General features: G+C 38.9%; 1 protein-coding gene across 3 annotated transcripts in view; it reads right to left on the bottom strand.

Annotated features, from left to right (window-relative positions):
• LOC126481198 (uncharacterized) overlaps positions 1–25,862 on the bottom strand; it is a 112,155-nt gene extending 86,293 nt beyond the window's left edge. Inside the window, exons 1-2 of one of the 3 annotated variants that reach the window (XM_050104794.1) lie at positions 12,371–12,398; positions 4,176–4,500 (exon numbers count right to left, since the gene is read on the bottom strand). In XM_050104794.1, coding sequence (XP_049960751.1) covers positions 4,273–4,500; positions 12,371–12,385 — 243 coding nt within the window. In that variant the 5' untranslated portion in view covers positions 12,386–12,398 and the 3' untranslated portion in view covers positions 4,176–4,272. Of the gene's footprint in view, positions 1–4,175; positions 4,501–12,370; positions 12,409–25,845 lie in introns of those variants that run through there. The other 2 variants (XM_050104790.1, XM_050104792.1) reach the window with 2 other exon arrangements.
• Positions 25,863–26,634: the final 772 nt, after the last annotated feature.

The following is a 26,634-nucleotide window of genomic DNA, read 5'->3' as shown; positions in this document are numbered from 1 at the left end:
ACTTGCTATGATTTCGTATATTAGTGAAATAGTTGCTCCACATGCCTGTACAATAACACGAGACACTCGCGCAACCCGTTTATCCTTTCTCTGGGTAACTACGGCCACAACCATAGATGGAAGCATAACAGGCCAAAGACACTACTGGCTAGGAACTTAACATCTATGGTCCATAGCACGCTAAAACGACAATACTGGCGAGCCCCTGCAACACAGCTGCTACTGGTAACCCCAGATGTTCGACCAGCCGAAGAACAGGCAACCGCAGGGAAACCGTACTGTACACAGCACGCAAACTTACCACACACACCCCCTATACTGTGAGCCGATCTATGACCGATCGCCCACTAATGTACAACGACCTTGAACTGTTTCAGGGACGCAGCAACTGCAGCAAGCCCCGCAACGAGCTCCAGCAACGACAAAAGTAACGATGCACGATACCTCGCACTAACATAACCACACCTTGCATGCGCTGTCGCAGATAGCAAGCTGCTACTGCCCATACTACCCGTCCTACTGTCGCAGAGGTTTCTTTCCCCTTGGCGCTTGCCTTGGCACTTTTTTTCCTCTGCACTTACAACCGCTACCCTTCGATCGCTTTCGTCCACTTTCTATCTCCTGATGGACCATGTTAATGAGTAATCTTACCCAGACGCATGGACAACATCACAGCCCACATCCTGTGACTCCTGATTTAAAAAAACTAACATGTTATACGGAGGTGACAGTAGAACTTTTGGTTTGGTCACCACGTTGGTGCGGGCGTGGAGGGTCCCCATTCTTTTCTTTTTTTTCACAGCCCTGTGTATGAAGTCAGAAGGCAAAAGCCTTCTTCGCAGAGATATACCTTAGTTAAAATTCTCTGGCTGCTATGATTATGCTTATTGGTGAAACAGATGTTTCCCTATGGTTGTTTCGCTGCTGTGAATATGGCATTATAAGTTTTGTTTGAATTACTCATTTTACCCAAGATTTGAAGCGTCTTTTGGTGTTCTTCCGTGTTTGCGATTTAAAAATTGGGTTCTTTGGAAAATCCGATTATGCAAACACAATTAGTTTATTTTTATACATAAAAATGAAGTAATTGTGTTTGCAAAAGACGGATTTTCAAAACAGCCGAATTTTTGTGTGAATTTTTTAAACATTCTGTTTAGTGGTGTTAAAGTCTGCTTCACAGAAATGTACATTATTTTATATGCTTATCAACGAAATAGGATTCCTTTTACAGTTTCCCTGTCGAGTAAATAAAGATTTATAATTTTAATACTGGTTTCCCCATCTGAGGACTGATTTTACTTGGTGTACGAGACTTCTTTACTAATGTGTCCATTAACTGAAATTTCTGCTTTCCCTGATTGTCCAAACTAGTTACATGATACTTTCTTTCTCTTTGTCTTATCAACTATATGTGAAAATTTTTAAATCTTTTGGCATTTAATCATGCTAGTCTATTATGTATCTTGTCTGCTTTACAGGTGTATACATATTATTTCCTTTGTCACTTCACTTTGGTTTCTCCTAACATAAATATTTGTTTTCAGACTTAGTCTCTTTGGCGAACTGGTATCATTCGTTTTATAATTAAAAAATCCTTCTCTGGGATAAATAATAATTTTACTTCTAATATTATTGTATTATAGTTCAGAACCCTACTACTCTCAGATCCCAGTTCTCTAACAGTTGACGTTGCTTGAGGGCTATGGGGTAACCTCTTATGTGGTGACGAATAATTGAAAAGTAGCACACTTAAAGTGTAGCACACTGTTGCCATCGAGACTAATTAAAGTAATGCACTAAAGTGATTAATTACTAAAATGGGTCATATTGCTTTTGTTACTACATGAATTATTCAGTTTTGACATCGACTGTAATGATGGCAGTTAGCCTTTTCAGAGTTACATGACCCCTCATTCTGAAGTGCTTAAACCACAACAACCAAAAATTTTCCGCCTAAAGTCACGATTTAAAAACAGTAAGACGGCCTTTCTGTTGATGATAATCACAATGTCACTTTCTTGAACGTTACTTGACTGTCAAGTGGATTCTTAGAGGCGTTCCTTATTGTTTACCACTACCAAGGCGTACTTCGTGATACCATTCAGGGATGTGTGGCATTCTGGAGTCGAGGCAGCAGTATCTGCTGTTGCTTACATGTGGCTTACAGTCGTGGCAGACTGGCTCAAGCGTCCAACAGCAGTGATTCTGGTACTCATCGTTTACACTCATATCCAATATTTTGAGCGACCGTACAGCAAAGAGACGACTCTCATCTCAGGCATTACACCAAGGTACAGACGTCTCTTGTCACAACTGACGTACATCAAAATTTCACACTCTGTGTGTCCTTGCTTTTCACTGGATAGCTTAGGTTTCTAGTTCTGCCAATCAAATTATATGTTAACAACTTCCGTTACTATTCACGTCCTCATTCCACATGCTTCAAAACACAGTCGCCTAAAAAATTTTCTTCTAACAAGATTTGCAAGTAATAGTCATCCCACGACTCCCCCAGGACTTGAAAAATGCATGTCGTCGAGCATTGCTGCATGCTGCAATGTTGTATGGCTCTTGGACACAGCTGTGACTTCCCCATAGAGCACTACCGTTCTTGGATGCTATTCAACCCACATTTTCGAATTGTCGCTGTACCACTGGTTGTTTCATTAACTGACTGCTAGTACCATCCGCAGAATTTCGAATATATCAGTAATTTATCATTCACTGTTTTGCTGCAGCATTTTCTTAGAGTGCAGCAAAGCTAGCACAGATTGAATCTGCATCGGCAGAGACACAGATTCGAAGGCAGAGCCATGCGGGGTTAGCCGAGTGGTCTAAGGCGCTGCAGTTATGGACTGTGCGGCTGGTTCTGGTGGAGGTTCGAGTCCTCCCTCGGGCATGGGTGTGTGTGTTTGTCCTAGGATAATTTAGGTTAAGTAGTGTGTAAGCTTAGGGACTGGTAACCTCAGCAGTTAAGTCTCATAAGATTTCACACACATTATCATTTATCGAAGGCAGAGAAAAAACAAATGTTTATGTGACAGAAATTTTAGGCTGCAATCCTGGTTCTAATATCAGTAAAAAAATTAGAACACATTTATCGTCACATAACCCGAGTGACTCTGAAGGACAACGACTTGATCCTTGAAGAGGTCCCAACTGTAGCAATTATCTGCAGCAGATGGAACAGCAGCAGCAGCGATTAAATTATAATAAGCTCTAATGGCCCATTCCTGACCGCAACAGCTATTGAATATACTAAAAACTGCCTTTTTTTATTTGTGGCTTGCTTTTGAATATGGGCAAAAATACGTAAGATCAGAATTCGTGTGGAATCACAGCATGGCAATTAAGTGAAAGACTGTATGATGTCTCACTTCGTCCGGTGTTAGATTTCATGACACATTTCATATAACTGCTGGAGTACACATTGTTCGGTAGAACGCATTCTAGGTCTTTTTGTTTTGCATGTAACGCGTTGCAGCTGACATATTCGCCGTCTGCACTTTACGAGCGTACCGGTCATATCTCTTTCCTTAGTCAGGTGATGTTCTGAAAGTTTCTACAGATATCGATCCCGCACCGAAAGCCAAATCTCAATACATCGACAAGTGGGGACTGAAACCTCAACACTTTCGTACTACTGCTCTGCAGGGAGGTTATTTGAAGTTTGTAACGACGCCTTGACCAACTATGGGAGAAGAAAGCCCTTTTGCTGTACTCTCTCGCGCTTCTGTGGCGGTGCTGGAGTGAAGAGACCACTCCAAAGTTCTTGAAATGCCGTTGAGCGTTGGATCGACAGATACATAGAATCTCTGGTCACAGACTCGGCGCCGGCCGAAGTGGCCGTGCGGTTAAAGGCGCTGCAGTCTGGAACCGCAAGACCGCTACGGTCGCAGGTTCGAATCCTGCCTCGGGCATGGATGTGTGTGATGTCCTTAGGTTAGTTAGGTTTAACTAGTTCTAAGTCCTAGGGGACTAATGACCTCAGCAGTTGAGTCCCATAGTGCTCAGAGCCATTTTTTGAACAGACTCGGCTACAATAAGTCACGTGTAATGGCTTACCATTCTCATCTTGCAGATCCGTCAATTAGGTTCGATCAGTCCTCAGTTAACAATTGCTTTTAATGAAGTTTGGAAAAGTCGTTAATACAATGAGGATTATTATGCTTTATTCACAGTTAAAGTGCGCACAAGTCAATTAAAACCAAGAAGTTAAGTAGTTTGTGGACAGTTGTCGCTGGTGCAGGAGCTCTGTGATGGAAACTTCGTTCAGCCGCCAAAGCCTCGGCCACCTCCGGCTCCGAAGCCGCCACCGCCAAATCCAGGACGACCTCCTCCAGGGCCAAAGCCGCCGCCTCCTCCAGGGCCGAAGCCGCCGCCTGCGCCGGGCCTCCCGGAACCAGGGCCGCCAAAACCGCCCCCAGGGCGGCCGAAACCGCCCTGGCCAAACTGCGCATGCGCCAAGGCGGCAACGCACAGCAGCAGCGTGAACAGCGCCTGCCGACAGAGAAATAGTAACGTCATCGTATCAAGTATATTCGATCGACTACTGTGACAAAACGAATCAAAAACATAGTCTGGATTACTCTTTTTATTAATGATTACTGATTTCGATCATCTTCAGGTCTGGTGCTCCAAGATCCGGTTTTCAGTAGTGGTAATAATGACATAATACTAACGTGCACTTATGTGTGACTTGACACTCAAAGGCAAAAAAACATTACATACCATGATGGAAATATCCCAATGGGATGGAAATCAGCAGAGGTTATCTAGGTGTACAGACAAACAAGCGATTAACTTTCAGAAAAATTTCATCATTTATTCCAGAGGAAAAGCTCCACAAATGGTGCAAGTCAGTAACACAGTGGTGACTGTGGTCCATCTCTGGCCCTTAGTTATTCAGTGTGGTATTGATTGATAGAGTTCTTGGAAGTCGTCCCAAGGGATATCGTACAAGATTGCAGTTATCGAGTTAAATCATCAAAATCCTGATACGATTGGAGAGCCCTGCCCATAATGCTTTAAATTTTCTCAGTTGGGGGAGATCTTACGAACCTGATGGCTAAGTTAGGGTTTCACAAACGTGAAGACTCGCAGTAGAAACTCTCGTCCTGTGCGAACCACCATTAACTTGCTGAAATGTAAGCCTTTGCCATGAAGGGCAAAAAAACTCGGTGTAGAATATCGCCGACGTATCGCTGTGCTTTAAGGATGCCTTGGATAATAACCAAAACTGTCCTGTTATGAAAAAAATGGCTCCTCAGGACATCTCTCCTAGCTGTTGGGCTGTATGGCAAGCGACGGTCAGGTTGATATCTTACCGTTGTCCCGAGCGTCTCCAGACACGTCCTCGGCTAGCAGTCTCGTCCATTGGAGTATAGCTGTCTTCAGGAGACGCGACAGACAGGGGTGGAATCCTTTTGGTAATCACCACTGCACCCTAACATCACCACTGCACCCTAACATCACAGAGGTATGTCAGTGACATTCTACATCCCGTTTTCTTACCCTTCATGGCAATCCATCCTTGGCTTACGTTTCAACATGGTAATGTCCTCCTGCACGACGTGAGAGTTTCTACTGTTTGTTTTTGTGCTTAGAAAACCCCAACTTGGTCAGCGAGGTCGCCGCGGATCTATCCCCGACTGAAAACTTTTGGAGCATTATGGGCAGGTTCCTCCAACCAGCTCGGAATTCTGAAGCCCCATTGAGCCAAGTGGACAGAATTTGGGACGACATCTGTCAGGATGACATCCTAGGACTCCATCAACAATTCCAAGCAAATAGCTATTTGCAAGATTTTGTAATGAGGCCCTAACAAGAATGATGAAGATTGGGTAGGTAGATTGAACATGTAAAGGTGAGGTACCGAATCAAAATAGGGGAAAATTAAGATTATGCAACAATTTTATTAACACGAGAGGTTCGGATCCTGAAGCGTCAGGGAATACTCATGTTGGTAATATGAGGAGATTTTGGGGGCGTAGGCTTTGGAGGACCACAAGGCTCGAATAAAATTAACAGATTAGAATGTACAGACTGTAGTTACACAGAGATAACTAGCATTGAATAGATAGACTAGCGTGGAGAGCTGCATCAAATAACTCTTCGGACTCAAGACCACAGCTACAGAAATCACTACAACAAAGAAATATTTGGATTTTTGTCTTAACTTCTTCTAGGAGCACCTGTCAATTTTTGACGATTCCGCAGAAATAGTCTTCAGTAGTTTCACATCATAACACAACTGTGATCCTGAGATGTACGCCCCACCTTACTTGGACGAAACCCCACTGTAAATTCTCACATTCGTAAATAGCTTAGATGTGGCCAGTTTCATGACGTTAAACCAAGATCACGACTAAGTGCAACAGCTGGTGCACAAATGAGTAAAACCATTACTGGTTTGGAGATATATATGGTAAAGTTCTGTATTGTGGTTACAGTTGCGTTGCAGAAAAGTGACCAGACAATCCATTATGTAACATCGCGACCTAAATTCTTACGTTAGGTTGGCTCATCTCTTTCGTGTCGGATGTACTCCGTGCAGAAGGGGGCGCGGTATTTCATTGCTATACCATTAACATAAAAATAGTCATCGGAAAATTATCTCTCCTGTAATACAGTCTCTTGCTCGTTCATGCAATTTGCAAACTGTAGTCGCAGTTACATATCTCTCACCAAATTCTTATTGGCTGCTATTAGTGTTGAATGAAACGAATGAAAGCCTTAATAAATAATTCGTTGGCGTAAACATCCCAGTTCACCATTGGCTTTTATTCTTGACTTTCTGAAGACATCGAACCAAAACCATCTGCCGGTTTCAACGTTCCTTGCTTGTGTGAGCACTGGCAGCGTGCTGGGTGTTCTCCTGCAGACACACTACATTCGGATGTGTATATCGAACTGACTCCACATTGTAAACAGGTAAGGGCCCCAACCTAAACGATGCTATGCAAGTAACTGAAACTGGCTTCAGGACTGATTGATTTTCAGTTATATACTCTTTTCAAAACGCACGTAGTTAAACACTGTTTACCAACTATGAACATGTCAGTTGTAATGCAGTTTTCCTAGTGGCACCACGTGGAGCGACACAGAGCATATCAATCATGAATTTCTGGAAGTGTTTATTCCAACACAGGAAATTCAGCCCTTATGACGGTGCACTGAATATGAAGTCTATAATTTCGAAGCAAACAGATACATGGTGTATTACCAAACTTAAACAAAAGCTACTCAGCAGACGGCAGACACACTTGTCGTTCACAGAATGAAATTTTCGCTCTGTAACGGAGTGTGTGCTGATATGGAACTAACTAGCAGATTAAAGCTGTGGGCCAGACCGAGAGTCGAACGCGATACCTTTACCTTTCACAGGCAAGGGCTCTACCAACTGAGCTACCCAAGCACGACTCAGGACCCATCCCCACAGCTCCAATTCCGTCAATACGTCTCCTACCTTCCAAACTTCACAGAAGCTCTCCGGCGAATCTTACGGAACTAGCACCCCTGGAAGAAGGAATACTGCGGAGACATGACTTAGTCACAGCCTGGGGATGTTTTCAGAATGGAAATAGCTGGAAGTTCGTAGCATGGTCAAGGTATCTCCCTGTATAACGGTAAGACAGAGATTTCGAAACCACATTTCAAACTGCAAAACATCTGACCATGCTGTACAGGTTGCGAAATGAACTTTGAAACTGAAGAAATTGTTGAATAGGAAGTTAAGGAGAGGGGCCGTGTACGTCAAAACAACCGGGTGCTAATGACATTTCCAAAGAAAGTATTAGGAAACAACTGACTGCAACTTTGGAAAGGAATACAGGGGACGACGAATGAGTAGCTTTGAGTTACGGGTAGTGAAGAGAGTAGAGAATCAACTTTATAGAGAGACAAGATCCAGCAGAAATCCTGTGATAACACACAAGACAATTAATTTAACTGACGAAAGAAGGAAATGTAAAAACCTATCAAGTAAAGCTGGCAAAAGGGACTGCAAACTTTTAAATGTGAGACTGGAATTGCAAAGCTGTACAGCAGGAATAGGTAGAAGAAAGTGCATGTCTTTGTGAAAGGTGGATGGAGCCTATAGGAAAATACAAGATATCTTTAGAGGAAGGGCCGACCGGTGTGGCCGTGCGGTTCTAGGCGCTTCAGTCTGGAACCACGTGACCGCTACGCTCGCAGGTTCGCATCCTGCCTCGGGCATGGATGTGTGTGATGTCCTTAGGTTAGTTAGGTTTAAGTAGTTCTAAGTTCTAGGAGACTGATGACCACAGATGTTAAGTCCCTTAGTGCTCAGAGCCATTTAGAGGAAGGAGAAGCAGCTGTACCATCGCCAGTATTAAGGAGTTCAGATGGCACCCCAGTATCAAGTAGATAACGTACGACTGAAAGGTGGAAAGAATATGTAGAAGGATTATACATATGAAATGAAGATGAAGGCACTATTATGGATAGGCTAGAGGAAATAGTGAAAATGAGGCGGGAGATGTGGTAGTGGGAGAAGGATTTGAAAGAGCGCTGAGAGGCCAAAGTCATAAAAAGTCTCATGGAGTGGACGACATTCTGTTAGAATTATCGGGAAAGATTTCAGTGAACAAAAGCAGGAAGTATCTTACATCATGTAATAATCCCGTGACAGACCGCTAAGTGCGCCACTGGTCTCCGGCTGAAATTCTTGTTGTGCGCGAGGTCTCCAACAAGTTTCAGATAAGGTGTTTTCCTGTGTAGCTTACAAAATAATAAGCTCGATTAGCTGTTTCAAGTTGATTAGATTGTAGAATGTTTCCTTACACTAATGTACGTAGGACAAGTCGGAAGGCATGCATAAACAAGGTCCTGTCAGCCACGTGGAATAATGAACCCCAGTTTACTTCGGAAAGCACATCGAGGAAACTTGTCGCTCCTGACACAAGCAGTTTTGCATCTCGTCCGTCGGTTATTTAGAAGGAGTAGTGAGTTATACATTAAGGAAAATAGGCAATCCTGTGGACATCTCAGTTAAACGAAAATTTCAACATCAGAGCATACTTCTGAACAGCAATTATATACAGCATATTGCATCCACTCTTAAAACTTTTCCTGCTCGATAACTTACATTGACAGAAATTGGAATTAAGTTAATGTGTATGCGTTTTCAAAACACCAACTGCATTTTGGAATATAGTAATGTTCTATTTTTTTTTAATTAGAGCTCATTGGTGTAGCTCCCTAGAAAATAACTATATAAACTACGTTTTAACTCTGCAGATTGAGTAATCATTTCCTTTATCTATCTAAATAAATATTCCTTTCATTTAGTATTTTGTAAGTTACAGAGAAAAACGCCTTATCCGAAACATTTTGTTAATGATTAAGGAAAACCATATCAGCTGTATTTTAACACACTTATTGTGTCATGACCAAAGGAAATAAAGAAGGGAGATTGTATTTAACGCCCCGTCGACATCGAGGTCATTAGAGATGGAGCACAAGCATGGTTGGATTGAATGTAGGAGCAGAAGGAAATTGGCTGTGCCCTTTCAAAAGATCCATCTCGGCATTTGCCTGGAGCGAATAAGAGAAATCACGGAAAACCTAAATCTGGATGGCTGGACACAGGCTTGAACGTACTCTTTCCACATGCGAGTGCAATGTGCTAACCATTCCGCAAACTCGCTCGAAACGTCTTGTGACTCGTTTCGTTTCTCCGAACATCTTCAGGTTGCCGGGTGGTGCTGAAGTCAAGATATAGGTTGCCTGCAATATTAAAGACAACATCCAAGACCACTGACCGTAAACATAATCAAACATATTCTAAGCACTCTGCATTTGTGGTTCCAGACTTTTATTCACCAAGGCAACAATGAGGTATGAAGGTGCTACAAAATATCATGCGCTCTATCCACTCCCCCCCCCCCCCCTCTCTCTCTCTCTCTCTCTCTCTCTCTCTCTCTCTCTCTCTCCCTCTCCTTGTCTACTACACATTCAGACACACACACACACACACACACACACACACACACACACACGCACACACACACGCTTGTACTTCATAGCAAAGCTGCAGTAGTCCATTATCAGACTACTGAGACAATCGAAGTTCTTCCCATTGATACACCAATTCGTAAAAGTCATATCTCAAAATGTATTCACTATCTGTTCCAAACAAACATCCAGAAAAAGCTAACAAAACTCTAAGCTGTTAACTGTCTTTCTCAGCTCTGAACAGCATTTTTTTCCGTAATGCCACAAAAGATTTCGATCCTAAGCATTGACAAAATGTCTTTCTTATTCTCCGCAAATTATGGTTTTTGTCATTAGTAATACTTTCACTGATGTGGAGATACATTTTAGTGCACTTAAATTTTTCGGTAGCTGATGATACTTTACACCCAAATGCCATGCGTCGCGAATCAGCGTCACAGCAAAGCTATTCTAACGATAATGATGGTATTTAGTTTGTGGGGCGCTCAACTGCGTGGTCATTAGCTCCCGTAAAAACTCCCAATTTTGACACAGTTCTATTTTTACACAGTCCAAAATTGCCACTGTCATGAATGATGTGAATGATGATGATGGTAATGAAATGATGTGGACAAAACAAAGACCCTGTCCCCGTGCAGAGAAAATCACCAACCAGGCCGGGAATCGAACCCGGGACTCCGTGATCCAGAGGCTGCAACGCTAGCCACTAGACCACGAGCTGCGGACCAAGCTACTCTAATGAACGGAAGGTTAATTGTATTTGAGTGCCAGTGGCGGTAGGTACGGGTTCTACTCGATGCTACTAACGCCTGTGATACATGGTACCCTCTCCCGCTTGTTTTGGGTACTCGTAGAGCGACTTGCTGTTCGCAGCATTGTTCGCTACACACTCACACACACACACACACACACACACACACACACACACACACACAAATATGTTATCGCCATTATTTGGGCAATTACAGCTAGATAAAAAGGTAAGTTCATTTCTGAAAAGTGTTTGTGACAAGACGTAAATCACATTTTGATGTAACAAACTAGTTGCACGTGCAAGTAGATAGGAAAAACTGTTTGTTTAAAACATGCACCACTGGGCGTTTATGTGCCTCCGTCGGAGCGTGAAAGAGATGAAATCATGAGAAGTGCAATCAAATATCTTGGTTTATTCGTAGCACCACATACTTCAATTTATTACAAGTTTCCAATAACTGGTATGAACATGCAACCTCACCACTCTTTTGACTGATTACTTTTCATTTTTTATGCGCGTTGCAAATTCTAATGAACGGCTATTACTCTGAAAATTTTATTTTTGTACCGACGGATCACCAAATTTTATGCTCCACGAAATGGAAATGGAAATTTTAAAGCTAATAACCGTAACCGCAATAAAAACAGTTGTCTGCTATAATTAAAATTCGGAATACCAGTGCCACTTCGCAAGTAGAGATAAGACATGTCACATAAGGAGAGATAGGCATTCAGCAGTACAGAAGCAGAACTACTACGCGGGAAGCATCAGGGCCCAACAAGACCGGTTCCGTACAAACTAGTGCAGTACGTCATTGGCCTCACATTAGCACCACAAGACCAAATTGTAAAGGACAGACAATATTCGTATGCAGGAAGTATAACTAAGGTTCGTCTGTGTCTAAACAAGAGAATAAACTAATTCCAAGAATTTTACGAATATGGCTATATTTTTTAATATACAATAATTTGAAATGCCAGCTTGTATCATAATTTTTAATCATGTAAATCCTATCACTGTATCTTAAAAATGTTAAATAATTTCTTTTTACCAATGGAATGCTGTTAGCGTTTAATTTCTCAAATTCCTCCGGTTGCAAATATACGAAATACCCAATTACTCGCGACAGGTATAACGTATGTCAGATTTGGCTTTATGTACCCTATAACAATGAACTACTGGTTACAGAATATGATTTGTCTTCTTGCAAGTAGAAATTTTTTCAGTGTATTAAGAGGATAAATCTTTCTTGTTGTAAGATATGATGTGGTTACAGAATATGATTTGTCTTCTTGCAAGTAGAAATTTTTTCAGTGTATTAAGAGGATAAATCTTTCTTGTTGTAAGATATGATGTGGTTTAGAACTAACTATTTTGAGTTGATGATCAATAGCTATGTAGCAACAGACGCTACAAACTATATCTAAAAATAGGTTCATCATAATGAAACGATAGTTTTAACGCTCTTGAAATGGTCAGATGGTGACGATTGCATCTTTCGAGGAGGAAAGCCATACTAGATTCGTCTCCACTAGCGCCTGTACACAACGATCAGTAAGGAACTCCAGATGAAGTGTTGACAATCACGGCAACGGAAGCTTATTCGAATATGATTGGCGAAGACATGGAGGCACTCACCAGCAGTTTAGCCATGGCGTGGTCTGCAGCTGGCAGCACCGTGTGGTGATTGGCAGCCGAACGTGGCTTATATACAGTATCGTAACCTTGCTGGCTGTTTAGTAAATATTAGTTTTCCAAACACTGTACGGGGAAGACTGTTTTCGCGTCTTCAACGGGAATTTCCTGGCCATCGTGGTTTCGGGAGGCAGCAGGTGTCAAAGAAGAGTTTCATTGTCTCCTGGAAAAGCAGCCATTGACACTGACACGTCCGGTATGCGCTATTGTGAGCCAATTCCTTGGAGCTAGCGGACACTGAAATTTATGATCTGGAAGATAAAACATCGCCTCTAACACATTACGTGTGGATAAATTATAAATGAAATATTTAATTTTGCTACATCGACTAGATCAGATGGTATTAAAATTCCAGTTGTACAAGTATTGTGTGAAGTTTGTGACGGGGCTCAATCAGTTAGGGAAAGTGATTGGTGTTACACATTCAAAACATCATCTCCATTATGGACAAGGCAAAAAATAACATATGGATTTACTGAATGGAGATCACAAGAGATTAAATCCGCCGCGTACGCAGACAGATTTTCGTTCTTCTTTTACAGTCTGTTAAGCATGAGCGTGGTCCGCATTACACACAGATGGTAAAAGATATGGCCTTAGCTCTTTCCCAGCCAAATTGAGGGAACTATTGTCTTTGATATCCATAGAAGCATTAGGTTACTTTGAATTCTTGGCTAGGGTACACGAATAGATATGAGTACAGCATACGCGTAGCTTTTTGGGGTTGTCACGCCAAACATCCGACAACGAGTAACGCCGCGACGTCTAAATGTACCGGGAAATCAAATTCATTTTAAAAAAAGAGGGTAACGCGCTATAAATTGTTTTAAAACGTGGCTCAGTCAGTGAAGTGAATCCAAATACGGAAAAAAGATTTTAATATTTTTTGGGCAACCCATTCGTAACATTGCGTCATGTGAAAGCAAAACTCACTTTGAAAACGCTGTCAACACAGATTCGACGCTTTGGAGGTCTCTTCCAAGTGAATAAGCTGAAAACTTGGTTTCAAGCATGTCTCGGAGATTCCAAACAATTATTGACGCTGCACTTGATTGGACATATTATTAATTGTAATTGTATCTTTCTTTCGTTCATATATAATGTATGTACAAGATTTATAAAATTTATTTTGTTGTCAAATATACACATCAAAAAAAGTTATGCATCCCTCAGTTCCAAGAGTTCTGGAGCCTGTACAGAAAATTTGAACAGAGACCAACATAAACATCATTTTTATTGCTCATGAAAACCACACATTGTATGTTGTACGACCAAACAGCGAGACCTTCAGAGGTGGCTGTCCAGACTGCTGTACACACCGGTACCTCTAGTAGCCAGCAGCACGTCCTCTTGCATTGATGCATGGCTGTATTCGTCGTTGCATACTATCCACAAGTTCATCAAGGCACTGTTGGTCCACATTGTCCCACTCCTCAAAAGCGATTCGGCATAGATCCCTCAGAGTGATTGGTGGGTCACGTCCTACATAAACAGCCCACTTCAGTCTATCCCAGGCATATTCGACAGGATTCATGTCTGGAGAACATGCTGGCCACTCTAGTCGAGTGATGTCGTTATCCTGAAGGAAGTCATTCAAAAGATGTGCACAATGGGGCCGCGAATTGTAGTCCATGGAGACGAATTCCTCGCCAATTGCTGCCGATATTGTTGCACTATAGGTCGGAGGATGGCATTCACTCATCGTACAGCCGTTACGGCGCCTTCCATGACCACCAGGGGCGCACGTCGGCCCCACATAATGCCACCCCAAAGCAGCAGGGAGCCTCCACCTTGCTGCATTCGCTGGTCAGTATGTCTAAGGCGATCAACCTGACCGGGTTGCCTGAAAACACGTTTCCGACGATTGTCTGGTTGAAGATATATGCGACACTCATCGGTGAAGAGAATGTGATGCCAATCCTGAGCGGTCCATTCGGCTTGTTGTTGGGCCCATTTGTACCGCGCTACATGGTGTCGTGGTTGCAAAGATGGACCTCGCCATGGACGTCGGAAATGAAGTAGCGCGTCATACAGCCTATTGTGCACACTTTGAGTCGTAACACGACGTCCTGTGGCTGCACGAAATGCATTATTCAACATGGTGGCGTTGCTGTCTGGGTTCCTCCGAGCCATAATCCATAGTAGCCCTTTGGCGGCCTGAGCGAGCGAGGCATGTGATCGACAGTTCCTGTCTCTCTGTATCTCCTCCATGTCCGAACAACATCCCTTTGGTTCACTCCCAGACGCCTGGACATTTCCCTTAATCGAGAGCCCTTCCTGGTACAAAGTAACAACGCGGACTCGATCGAACGGTATTGACCGTCTAGACATGGTTGAACTACAGACAACACGAGTTGTGTACCTCCTTCCTGGTGGAATGACTGGAACTAATAGGCTGACTGACGCCCTCCGTCTACTAGGCGTTGCTCATGCATTAATGTTTACATCTTTGGGCGGATTTAGTGACATCTCTGAACAGTCAAAGGGACTGTGTCCGTCGTCAGGATTTCTGGGAACCGGGGTGATGCTAAACTTTTGTTGATGTGTGTATAATTTTTTACTGTTTAACCCGGCCACGATTTTACTTGACAAACTGTAAATTAACATCATTCTCTATCTTTACATGAGTGTTGTATTTTTATGTGCAAATGTGCATTAGGCAAAATGGCAGATGATCGAGCATCTGAGATCCTAAATTTCCAGTGAAAACCATGTTAATCAGCCCTTTCCAGGCCTAACAGTGTACGAAGTCTGCTGGGCAACCTCCACATGGTGCTCACTGTGTTCCACTAATTCCGACGATATTTGCTTCCTGGTCAGTCACTATTGAAGAATTTCAAGGCCATTTCAAAGTAACGAAAATTTCACCAGTGGAAAGAGTTCAGAAACCATACAAGTTTTCACTGAAAATTTATCCCGCTCTCGCTTCGTTTTCGAGATACTGGTAACCTGGGAAAGTTACAATGAAGTGCCCCTGGCGATAAACAATTGGTGTTTCGAAAAAAATGTTCTACTACAAACAGTGCATATTTTTTGACGTAGAATATGATTATGGAATAAAGAATAGAGGTCATCATTTGCAAAAATGGACTTGACATTGGTTTGACCTTCATGACCCACTTCAAACCTTACATCTTTTACTAGACAAATTTTTGGTGTATATATATATACTGCGGATGTAAATTTCATAATTGAGTGCTGCTGACATATCATATTCTTGTAACATTAGATATTCTTTAAGTTTAATCCTTCATGAAAGTAGCTTATATTGCGCAACCACCATTAACATGGTCCTTGGTTCTTACTAATAATGTTCAGTAGAAGCTGCAAGTCGTCGTTATTGGAACAACTGCCAAACTATGCATTCTAATATTGTAACCATAGTCGTTTGCTCTGCCTGCCTGTCTGCCTGCATGTTGAAGAGATGTTCAAAATGTATTCCTCTTTCACTTGTTGGATTTATCCCGCTCTCGCTTCGTTCTCGAGATACTGGTAACCTGGGAAAGTTACAATGAAGTGTCCCTGGCGATAAACAATTGGTGTTTCGAAAAAAATGTTCAACTGCAAACAGTGCGTATTTTTTGATGTAGAATATGATTATGGAATAAAGAATAGAGGTCATCATTTGCAAAAATGGACTTGACCTTGGTTTGAACTTCTTGACCCACTTCAAACCTTACATCTTTTACTAGACAAATTTTTGGTGTATATATATATATACTGCAGATGTAAATTTCATAATTGAGCGCTGCTGACACATCATATTCTTGTAACATTAGATATTTCTTTAAGTTTAATCCTTCATGAAAGTAGCTTATATTGCGCAACCACCATTGACATGGTCCTTGCTTCTTACTAATAATGTTCAGTAGAAGCTGCAAGTCGTCGTTATTGGAACAACGGCCAAACTTTGCATTCTAATATTGTAACCATACTCGTTTGCTCTGCCTGCCTGTCTGCCTGCATGTTGAAGAGATGTTCAAATTGTATTCCTCTTTCACTTGTTGGATCATTCAGTTACAACAGCCTCCATATAATTAATTTTATAATAATTACCACAAATATGCACCATATTTCAACAAGAACGTACCTGTGATTCACTTTCTCGGGATCCAGGTGATCTGTACGGCGCAATTGTGTTGGCATAGGATGAAGATCGGGGAAAGTCAATTCACCGCATGTCCAATCCACTCTACAATTTATTACAATCACTTTGGTTTTGTCTCTTCTGTTGCCAGCGTTACACATGGCAAAGAGCTAATTAGTGTGGCACGTGGCAGCACAAGTAGGTCCTACTGTTGACATTATTTCCGAAATATTATTCCATTAAAATAAATCAGTAAATTTCTTGTTCAGTGTTTAGCACACGTACGTCCACATTCTGGAGGAAAATTATCTGTGGGAGTAATAACTAATTCACAAGTAAATACTTGTTGTTTCTGCGATCAAAATTAATTACATCCCTGTATTCATATTTCTAAAGGTAACTTTGTGGATAGAGGTTGTAATTCAGCTGATACATCTACTATTAAAGAAGAGAAGATACGGCAAGAGCGATTTGTTCAAAATGAAGCATTAACGAAGACGTGTCACATATAAATAGACGTAAAAGAGGGTACGATTTAAAATTTCGGTTTATGTGCACTGCTGAATCAGATGCTCCTGCTGCAGTGTGTTTTGTGTCAAACAAAACTCGCAGTTCTTCTACCCCAGCCACTTAGAAGCAATGCATGCTGATCACAAATGAAACGATACTATTTTAAAACATAGCAGGACTCAATAGGAAAATCTGAACATCAGATAACTACTTCTACAAAAACTCAAAATGAACATGTAAGTTACCATATTGTGCTTAATGGTGAAGCTAACTCAAATGTATAAAAACTTATTAAGCCATGTGTAAAAGATATAATGGCATGGGCTATCGATGAGCATATTGTCAAAAAATAGAAGTGTTACAAATATCTAACTATACTGTTTCACGATGCATCAGAGATATTTCGGCTGCAATAGAGTGGGGGTTAATTTATCGACTTGGAGTTAGCAGTTTGAAATAAATAATTATTTTCTAAAAATATTATGATGATTTCTATGTTGTTAGTTATGATTTAAAATTGAAATAATGGCTATGAAAAACAAGTTTTCTGATGTATTAAAATTTTATTGATTTTTATTAACTTTCAAAATGAACAAGCTTTTCCATCGAACTACCAGGATTCTCATCGTGTTCTGTCAGGGGAAACGTTAGTGTACCTCTGCTCTAGTGGTAGTAAAGCTGTCTTTCTGCTTCTCAAGAATGAAGGCTTAGCGTATAGTGAAATTACGTTAGTGCATTTAATCTAAAGCCGGTTTCACTTATCTAATGTAAGCAAAGTATACATACTCGATATTTATATGATGCACTAAAGTATGGTTGGACCTTCTGCCTAATCTTGATATAGGACTCAACGTCGTTAGTCGAAAATTATCTTCCATCCACTGTAGCCCTCGTCAAAGAAGAGAAAGCAACAGTCATTATTAACACGCTCGTTGTGGATCACTCAAAACGTTTCTATGTTTTTCTTGTTGAGACTGTCTCCAGTGGTACTAATTGTCATTTACCAACACACGTAAACAGTATACGGAAGAAATATTTTCAGGTTTTTTATCTTCAATGTTACCTTTATTTTCTGTTTCCGTATCCTTGATGAATTACACTAGCTAACCGTTCGAACATGATGTATTTATTACGTGAAAACCATTCAACAGCCAAGATTGCATAAAATATTTTCTTTTATTGAAAACAATGAATTTCAGCAGACTATGCTGTCATCTTGAGATCTTAAAATCACAACTACTTACATATGCTAGACATATTCTAAACAGTGCAAACCCACTTTAAATTGTGTATAAGGTACCTTATCACACTGTCTACATATGCTGGACATATTCTAAACAGAGCAGCCCACTTTAAATGGTCTGTAAGGTACCTTATACACCATTTAAAGTGGATCTGCACTGTTTAGAATATGTCCAGCAGCAGTAACAGTTGTGTTTTAGTGTTCTGTGTTTTTGTGATGCAACAAGCAACTGTGAGAAATTTGTATATGTATATATCCGGTTACACAAGGTGCATTATGTTTTTAAGTATTTTAGCCATGACAAATCTTTTATAATGTGCTGTTTTTATACAATTTTTGTGTGTGATGTCAGCGCAAAATGAAAAAGTCTTACAACAAAAAGATTTTAAGACCTGAAGATGACAGCGTAGTCTGTTGAAACCGGCTGTCTTAAATAAAAGAATATTTTATGCGATCTTGGCTATCAAATAACCAGAGCGCCCTTCAGCTCTCTCAAAAAGAAAAAAATTCAAGTACTTATTGTCGTTGTAGATGAAAACACTAGGCTTTCGGATTTATGTATTTCACAAAACTCCCACATGAGTGTCGGACCAAATCTTACCAGTATTATACGCTGCTATGGACATTGTTAGCAAATTTACCACTGATTTGCAAGAATTCCAAAAGACGTATTGCAGTAAGTTATCATTTATTCCTTTATTTTTTTATGTATCAAATTCCATAGTATTAAATTGAGGACCAAATCTCCAAGGTCATGGAACACATCAATACATGAAATTACAACATAAAAGAAATAACAGATAAAAATAAAATGTTTATGAAACCAAAAAAGTCAAACCATAAGTGTAGGTACACGCAGTCAACAATATAACATAAAGAATTAGGTTAATTTTTCAAGGAACACAGTAGGAGGAGTGATCCATGAGAAAACTCTTCAGTTTCGATTTGAAAACGCGTGGATTACTTTTAAGGTTTTTTAATTCTTGTGGTAGCTTACTGAAAGCGGATGCAGCAGTATACTGCACATGTTTCTGCATAAGAGTTAACGAAGCCCAATACAAATGCGAGTTGGATTTCTGACTGGGAATATGCTGATCCTTGGGAATATGCTGATATTGTTAGCAAGAAACGACAATGAAGAATATATGAATTGAGAGGCCAGTGTCAAAATACTCAGACTAGTGAACAGGGGTCGACAAGAGGTTCGCAAATTAACACCACTTATTACCCAAACCTCCTGTTTGTGAGCCAAAAATATCTGTTTAGAATGGGAAGGTGACCCTAAAATATAATACCATACGACATAAGTTAATGAAAATAAGCAAAGTAGACTAATTTTCATGTCGAACAATCACTTACTTTAGATACTGTCCGAATAATAAAAATGGCAGCATTAAGTCTTTGAACATGATCCTGAACACGGGCTTTCCACGACAGTTAACTATCTATTTGAACTGTTCAGTTTCACTAGTCATGTGCCCATTCTGTGAAATTGAAATGTAGGGTTTTGTTGAATTGTGTATTAGAAACTATAAAACCTGAGTCTTACTGTGATTTAACGTTAGTTCATTTTCTACATGCCATGAACTTATGTCATGAACTGCACTATTTGAAACAAAGACAATGTTGCACACAACATCCCTTACTACCAAGTTAGTGTCATCAGAAAAACAGAAATATTTTAGGGTTGTCTGTAATACTAAAGGGCGTATCATTTATATAAATAAGGAACAGGCATGGCCCCAACTTGATCCCTGGAACACCCCCCCCCCTTTTGATCGTATCCCACTCAGACCCCACCTCACAGCCATTCTCAACACTGTGAATAATGACCTTTTGCTGTGTGTTGTTAAAGTATGAGGTGAACCAGTTGTGAGTTACTCCCTGTATTCTGTAATGGTCCATCTTCTGGAACAATATTTTGTGATCAACACAACAACTTAGTTAAATAAAAAAATATGGCTAGCGTTCGAAACCGTTTGTTTAACCCATGCAGAGAAAAGAGAATATAACGACTTCGAAAGTCAAACTGTACATTTGACAGCAAATTATGTGACACAAAATGATCAATTATCCTTATGTACACAGACTTTTCAATAACTTTAGCAAAATCTTATGGGATAGAAATAGGTCTAAAATTGTCTACATTATCCCTTTCTCCTTTTTTGAAAAGTGGCTTTACTACAGAGAACTTTAATCGTTCAAGAAACTGATTTTTTTCAAGAAGAAATTGTAAATATGGTTAAGTACAGGGCTAACATGTGCAGCACTGTACTTTAATACTCTGCTAGGCACCCAATCATATCGATGAGAATCCTTAGTCTTCAGTTATTTAATTATTGACTCAATCTCCCCCTTGTCTGTATCATAGAAGAGTATTTCAGAAATCATTCACAGGAACATTCAAAATCGTTCAAATGGCGCTGAGCACTATGGGGCTTAACATCTGAGGTGATCAGTCCCCTAGAACTTAGAACTACTTAAACCTAACTAATCTAAGGACGTCACACACATCTGGGGCACGATTCGAACCTGCAACCATAGCAGTTGTACAGTTCCAGACTGAAGTGCCTAGAACTGCTTAGCCACTCCGGCTGGCGCACAGAAAGGCATTTTCAAAAAAGTTGTATATTTCCCTGTAGAAACTAAATTTTTAATTAATTAACCAGCAATGCTCAGAAAACTATTCTTAAATAATGTACATATATCTGATTTATCAGTAACAGAAATTTTTTTACTACAAACTAACTTCATATCGTAGACCTTGAGCTGCTAACCAGAAACTTCTTTCCAAACTGACCATATGGTTTTAATTTTATCCTGTGAATTAGCTGTTCTATTTGCATACCACATACTCTTTGCCTTCCTAATAATGCTTTTAAGCACCTTACATTACCGTTTGTAATAGGGGACTGTAGCTTCATCATGATTACTAACATTTTGGTATAATTCCCAGTTTGTTCAACATGATACCCTTGTTTCACTAATCATCCACCCAGGCTGCCTTTCACTGACAATACCCATTTTAGAGCGTTCTAATGGAAAGCAACTCTCAAAGAGCATCAGAAATGTGTTATGGAAAGCAATATATTTGTCATCTATGTTATCGGCACTATAACATGCTCCCACACTTGTTCCTTGACGAGCTTTAAAAACTCTCTATTGCTGCTGGATTAACTTTGCTACATAGTTTGTAATTATATGTGAGATTTGTGTGAATACATAACCATTTTAGTGTTAAAATTTGTGCAGCATGGTGTGAAAGGCCATTCACACTTTTACTAACAGAATGATCGTCTAGTAATAAAGAATGAATAAAAATTTTGTCTATGGCTGTGCACCCTAGTTGGAAAAAACAAAGTCTGCATCAGATCATATGAATTTAGGACATCTACCAACATCCTTTTTCTTACACAATGAAATACAAAATTAATATTGAAGTCACCAAATGTAATTAATTTCTGGTGCATCCCATAAAGTGAACCAAGAACCCTCTCTACCTTGAGCAGAAGTGCTCTGAAGTCAGAGTTAGGGGACCTATAAACGACCAAAATTAGAAGTTTAGTTTCACTGACTTCAACTTCCCCTGCACAACATTCAAATATCTTTTGAATGCAGTGCTGTGATACGTTTATGGACTCAAATGTAATACTGTCTTTTACGTTCATGGCCACTCCCCCAACCCACAGGGAACTCCCTTGAAAACAGCCAGCTGATCTGTATCCTGGTAAAGGAAGCGTCTGAATTGTCGAATTATTTAAGTGGTGATCCAATGTACCAATAATCTCACAGTCAATATCTATAAGCAGTTCACTAATTTTACCTCTAACATCTCTTATATTTTGATGAAATATGCTAATTCGTTCTCTAATTTGAAACAATATGTCCTCTGAAGGTCATTCATTAGCTAGAGGGACCTCCTTCATGCAGGTATACCTAGCAGTTGACCTCAATCAAAAAAAAGGTGCAGCACAGACGCCAACTACTACAGGAATGAATGAACAGTTAGGCACATGGTAAAGATTTCGTGGTGTTCCATACATATGATAAAACTACTATTTCTCATTACCTGTTTAACGAACTACACCTGAGACTTCCCACAGAAGCACCATTATTTATGAGAAAGTAATACTTATTAAAAATTAATTAACATGCAGCTATATGTTTCCTTTGTACCACATGGTGTAATGGCTGGTAACTTCTTCGATACAAAAAAATAAGAAAATACTATTAGGCATTAACGTTACACCAAAGACGAGTTCAAACACAGAGAATATAATAACTCATTAATGTAAGTTGGTTGAATACAGGGTTCACAACTTTAAACTGGAGTCCTTGATGCCAAGCAAACATATGAAAACAGGAGTAGGAATATTATTAATATTAAACAATTAAATAAACAAAAAACAAATATAATATACTTAATAATCAAGACATCCTGATTTGCACAGAAAAATTTCACTGTAAGTGAAATACTTTACTAGTAAGTTATATCTTGAACTTCTTCCTAGACACACCTTCCAGTACATCTACTATGTCACAACTTCTGATCTAAAGTAATCAACAATATTTCACCATCAAAGCCATTGTAAAAATAAATCTATTGTAACCCACCTCCTCTTAATTATAAGCTACACCTTGACCTGAAATATATTATAATTATAAATCCTGAGAATTATAACTCTAAAAAGATTCTCTGGCAATGGAGATACACAAATAAGTAATGTACATAAAGTAAATGATGTATTATCAATCACGGGGTAGGTTCCTCGAATAGAGTGAGATAACGCCAAATTCTTTTTGTTTATAGACCTTACCTAACACTACCCTAGGGGAAGTATAATTAATATTAAAGTAATAGTGTATCTAAACCTAGTTTATTATTTAAATTACACAGATTCATAAAAGGGCTATAAATCAATTTTTAAAAATCACATTACAAGTTTATATCTTATTCGAAATAATATAAATAATTGTTTTAACCACTAATATTCACTTGCATCAATTGTATAACCATGGCTGCTGGCACAAGTTATGGCAATACTAAATCAATTGCTAAGTCCAAGATCACATGATAATTAAATAAAATTACTGCAAAAAGAACATTTAGTTTAACAAGACTTGAATACAATACAAAGAAAAAGTGAATAAATAAGAAGGAATAAAGCTTCTGGGAAAAAATAATAAAGTGTAAACAATTAAATATCTCAAAAGATAGGAAGAAATACGAATATTTACAGAAAATAAAATCAAAACAAACAGATAATAATAAAAACGGAAGTTTAGTCCTGTTCATGAGCACAACTGCTTGAGCAAACCATAACAAAAAATAATTTGACTTAGACAAACAACCAGCAATTATTACAGTATAGACACCTAACCTAATACAACATAAAAAAACAGAAAACCATAAGAAAAGGAACACTTGTGAGTTGAATAAGAAAAGATCACTCGAACAACCAAAGAAATTATTGAATTAAAAACAGTAGAAAAATGATAAAGTAAATAATTAGATATAATAGAAGAAGACTCATCCTTACAAATCAATCTAATAGCATTACTAAAAGGTTGAGGAAACCCAACAAACCCTACCTTATTTGGACATTTAAGAAATTGAATATAATGTAAAACCTTTTGCTACAATAACATTAAAAAAGCCACATAAAATAAAACACAAATAACCAATAAAAGAAAATGCAAAACAAACATAAATAAATCATTAAGTATCAATACTATTTGTAGAAAAATCTACTTAAATGAATTCTAAATTTAACAGATTAGTCTGTTGATATAATAACTAATTAATATAAATTATAATATAAAAATATTTTTACCATATGGTACTTTCATACTAATATAGGTAAATAATCTTAGGATTGAAACCGACCTGCCTCACGCTGCTCTTAACTTAATGGTCAAACAGACCTAATTATTAGGCTCCTGCACACAATACTTTTCTTAATCCAACATCGAGGTCGCAATCTGTTTTGTCGATATGAGCTCTTGAAAACAAATACTCTGTTATCCCTAAGGTAACTTAATCTTGTGATCATAGATTATGGATCAAAACAACAAAAAATATCAATGATATAATAATGAATAGTTTATTTATTCTTCATATCAAACCAACAAATTATTATCATTAAATATATAAAGATCAGCAATGAACTATATGAAAGTAAACTGTTAAGCTCTATAGGGTCTTCTAGTCCTAAAGATAAATTTAAGCCTTTTGACTTAAAAGCAAAATTCAAATCTCTATTAAGAGACAGTTGATTTCTCATCAAGCCATTCACTTCAGGCACTAATTAAGAGACTAATGATAATGCTACCTCTGCAAGTTCAAAATAATGGGGCTCTTTAAAAATTCACTCAGTGAGCAGGCCAGACCTTAAAACATTTTCAATTCTCATTTTATAAACAGGCGCAAATCAATTTGCCTAGTTCCTTATAATAAGTTAACAAGGTAAATTTTTTACACAAATAAATACACTAATTCTATCATTATTACAAAGATTATTAAATTAAATCAAGACTATTAATACAAAACCTAAAATAACTATAAAATCAAAATATAAAATACGAAACAAAATGTAATTGTAAAGATAGCTCATTTAAAGCATACTATTATATTCCAAAACAAACAAATTTTAGGTTAATAACTTTAAAGCTTATCCCTTAAAGAATAAATAAGTTAATATTTATGTTTAAAAAATTAAGTAAAAACAATCAACTTTCATTGTGAAACACAGATTATCTAAAAACGTGATAATTAATCACCACTTTTACTGAAAAAACTGCTAAAATATGTGGTATGTTAATCCTAAAATTAGAATCATCTACCGGAATGAATGTTGGTTTGACTGGCTTGCGCCTGTTACATAAAAACCAAAACACTTTTAACAACATACAAAAAACGGCATTTAATTTCATTCGAAAAGTACCTACACAATTTCGGGAACTAGTTTGTATAGTATATAATATCCTATGGTTAGTATGAATCGCTTTCATACTGTCTATGTAAGAAATTTACAACTTCACAGCCTCTTCTGCGAATTGGAGGGAAAAGATCATCAATAAGTGTCACCACAAAATTTATCCATTTCCCACATATTACAGTGATTTTCACAGTACAGACCTAGTATGCTTGATACACATAGAGCTTCCAAAAAACTCTTGCGAACAACTACTACCACTGTTACTTCAATCGAAAGTCGATTCTGTTTCACATGCATGATCACAGAAGTCTATTCAACATTAAACACTAAAAATTCGTTTTCGAAACCTCCTTCACTATTGTCAGTGTACTCTGCAACTCTCCCGTCACTGACAACCGAATATATGAATCAATTACTGGTAAGGGTTCTAGTTTTTCAGTTATGAGTCCTTTGTAAATATGGTACCAATCCGGACTATATGGATTACACACAGTTTCTATAACGCCAAACTGTGCAACAGACACAGGGAAGTAGAAAACAGGTTTACTAAACGTAGTAGAATCGTTACACACAACATAACTTTTCTAAGAGCGTCCTGCAAGGACTTAAACATAAAATGCTAAGATACAGAGACACTCACCAGCAGTCTAGTCATGAAGTTGTCCCGGGAAGTAACGCTTCTGGGTGGTTGTCTTACCTCTTTTATATACTGTTTCATAACCTTGGAAGTTCATTACTAAATACTCCTTATTCAGATAGTGAAGTTTACTGATTATCCCCTTAACATAGACGGCAATTTTCGACAAATAATATTTTTGGAAGAGAACGAAGATGATTCTTGGCATGTGGAAATTTTTTGGTGAAGCAGTCTTCCGGGGACCGCGAGGAAGTGGAATTGGGAATTACTTTTTTTGTCTGCAACAGTAAAACAGGGTGCAGGAAATTACCGGCTGAAAGAGGAAGGCCAAGATGGAGGAATTCCCATACGCAAACATCTTTTCTCCAAAAGAAAAAAAAGGTGAAAATGTATACCTATAAACAAGTATTATCCAAGCATTAGAGTGATATTTATTATCTTGTAATGTAGGGGGTGAGTAAATTTGTCACTATGTGTAAGTGAATTTTCATCAAACCATGGCTGCTAATAGAAGCTTTCCGTCTATACAATTAAACGCCATGCTAAAGATTTACTAGAACAAAATGTCTAATGAATGGGAACTGTATGAGTTTCTGAAGACTTACATAGTGCCTTTTCTCATACAGCTGAAGTAAATCCACCGACTTGGCGTCTTCCATTAATTACAAACACTTCGTTGTCCTTCGCCTTCTACACTGAAGCGCCAAAGAAACTGGTATAGGCATGAGCATTCAAATACAGAGATATGTAAACAGGCAAAATACGGCGCTGCAGTCGGCAACCCCTATATAG

Source organism: Schistocerca serialis, chromosome 5 (assembly GCF_023864345.2).
Source record: "Schistocerca serialis cubense isolate TAMUIC-IGC-003099 chromosome 5, iqSchSeri2.2, whole genome shotgun sequence".
In the NCBI taxonomy this organism is placed as follows: Eukaryota; Metazoa; Arthropoda; class Insecta; order Orthoptera; family Acrididae; genus Schistocerca; species Schistocerca serialis.
Note: the sequence above shows the minus strand (reverse complement) of the source record. Positions and strands in the feature narration are given on the sequence as shown.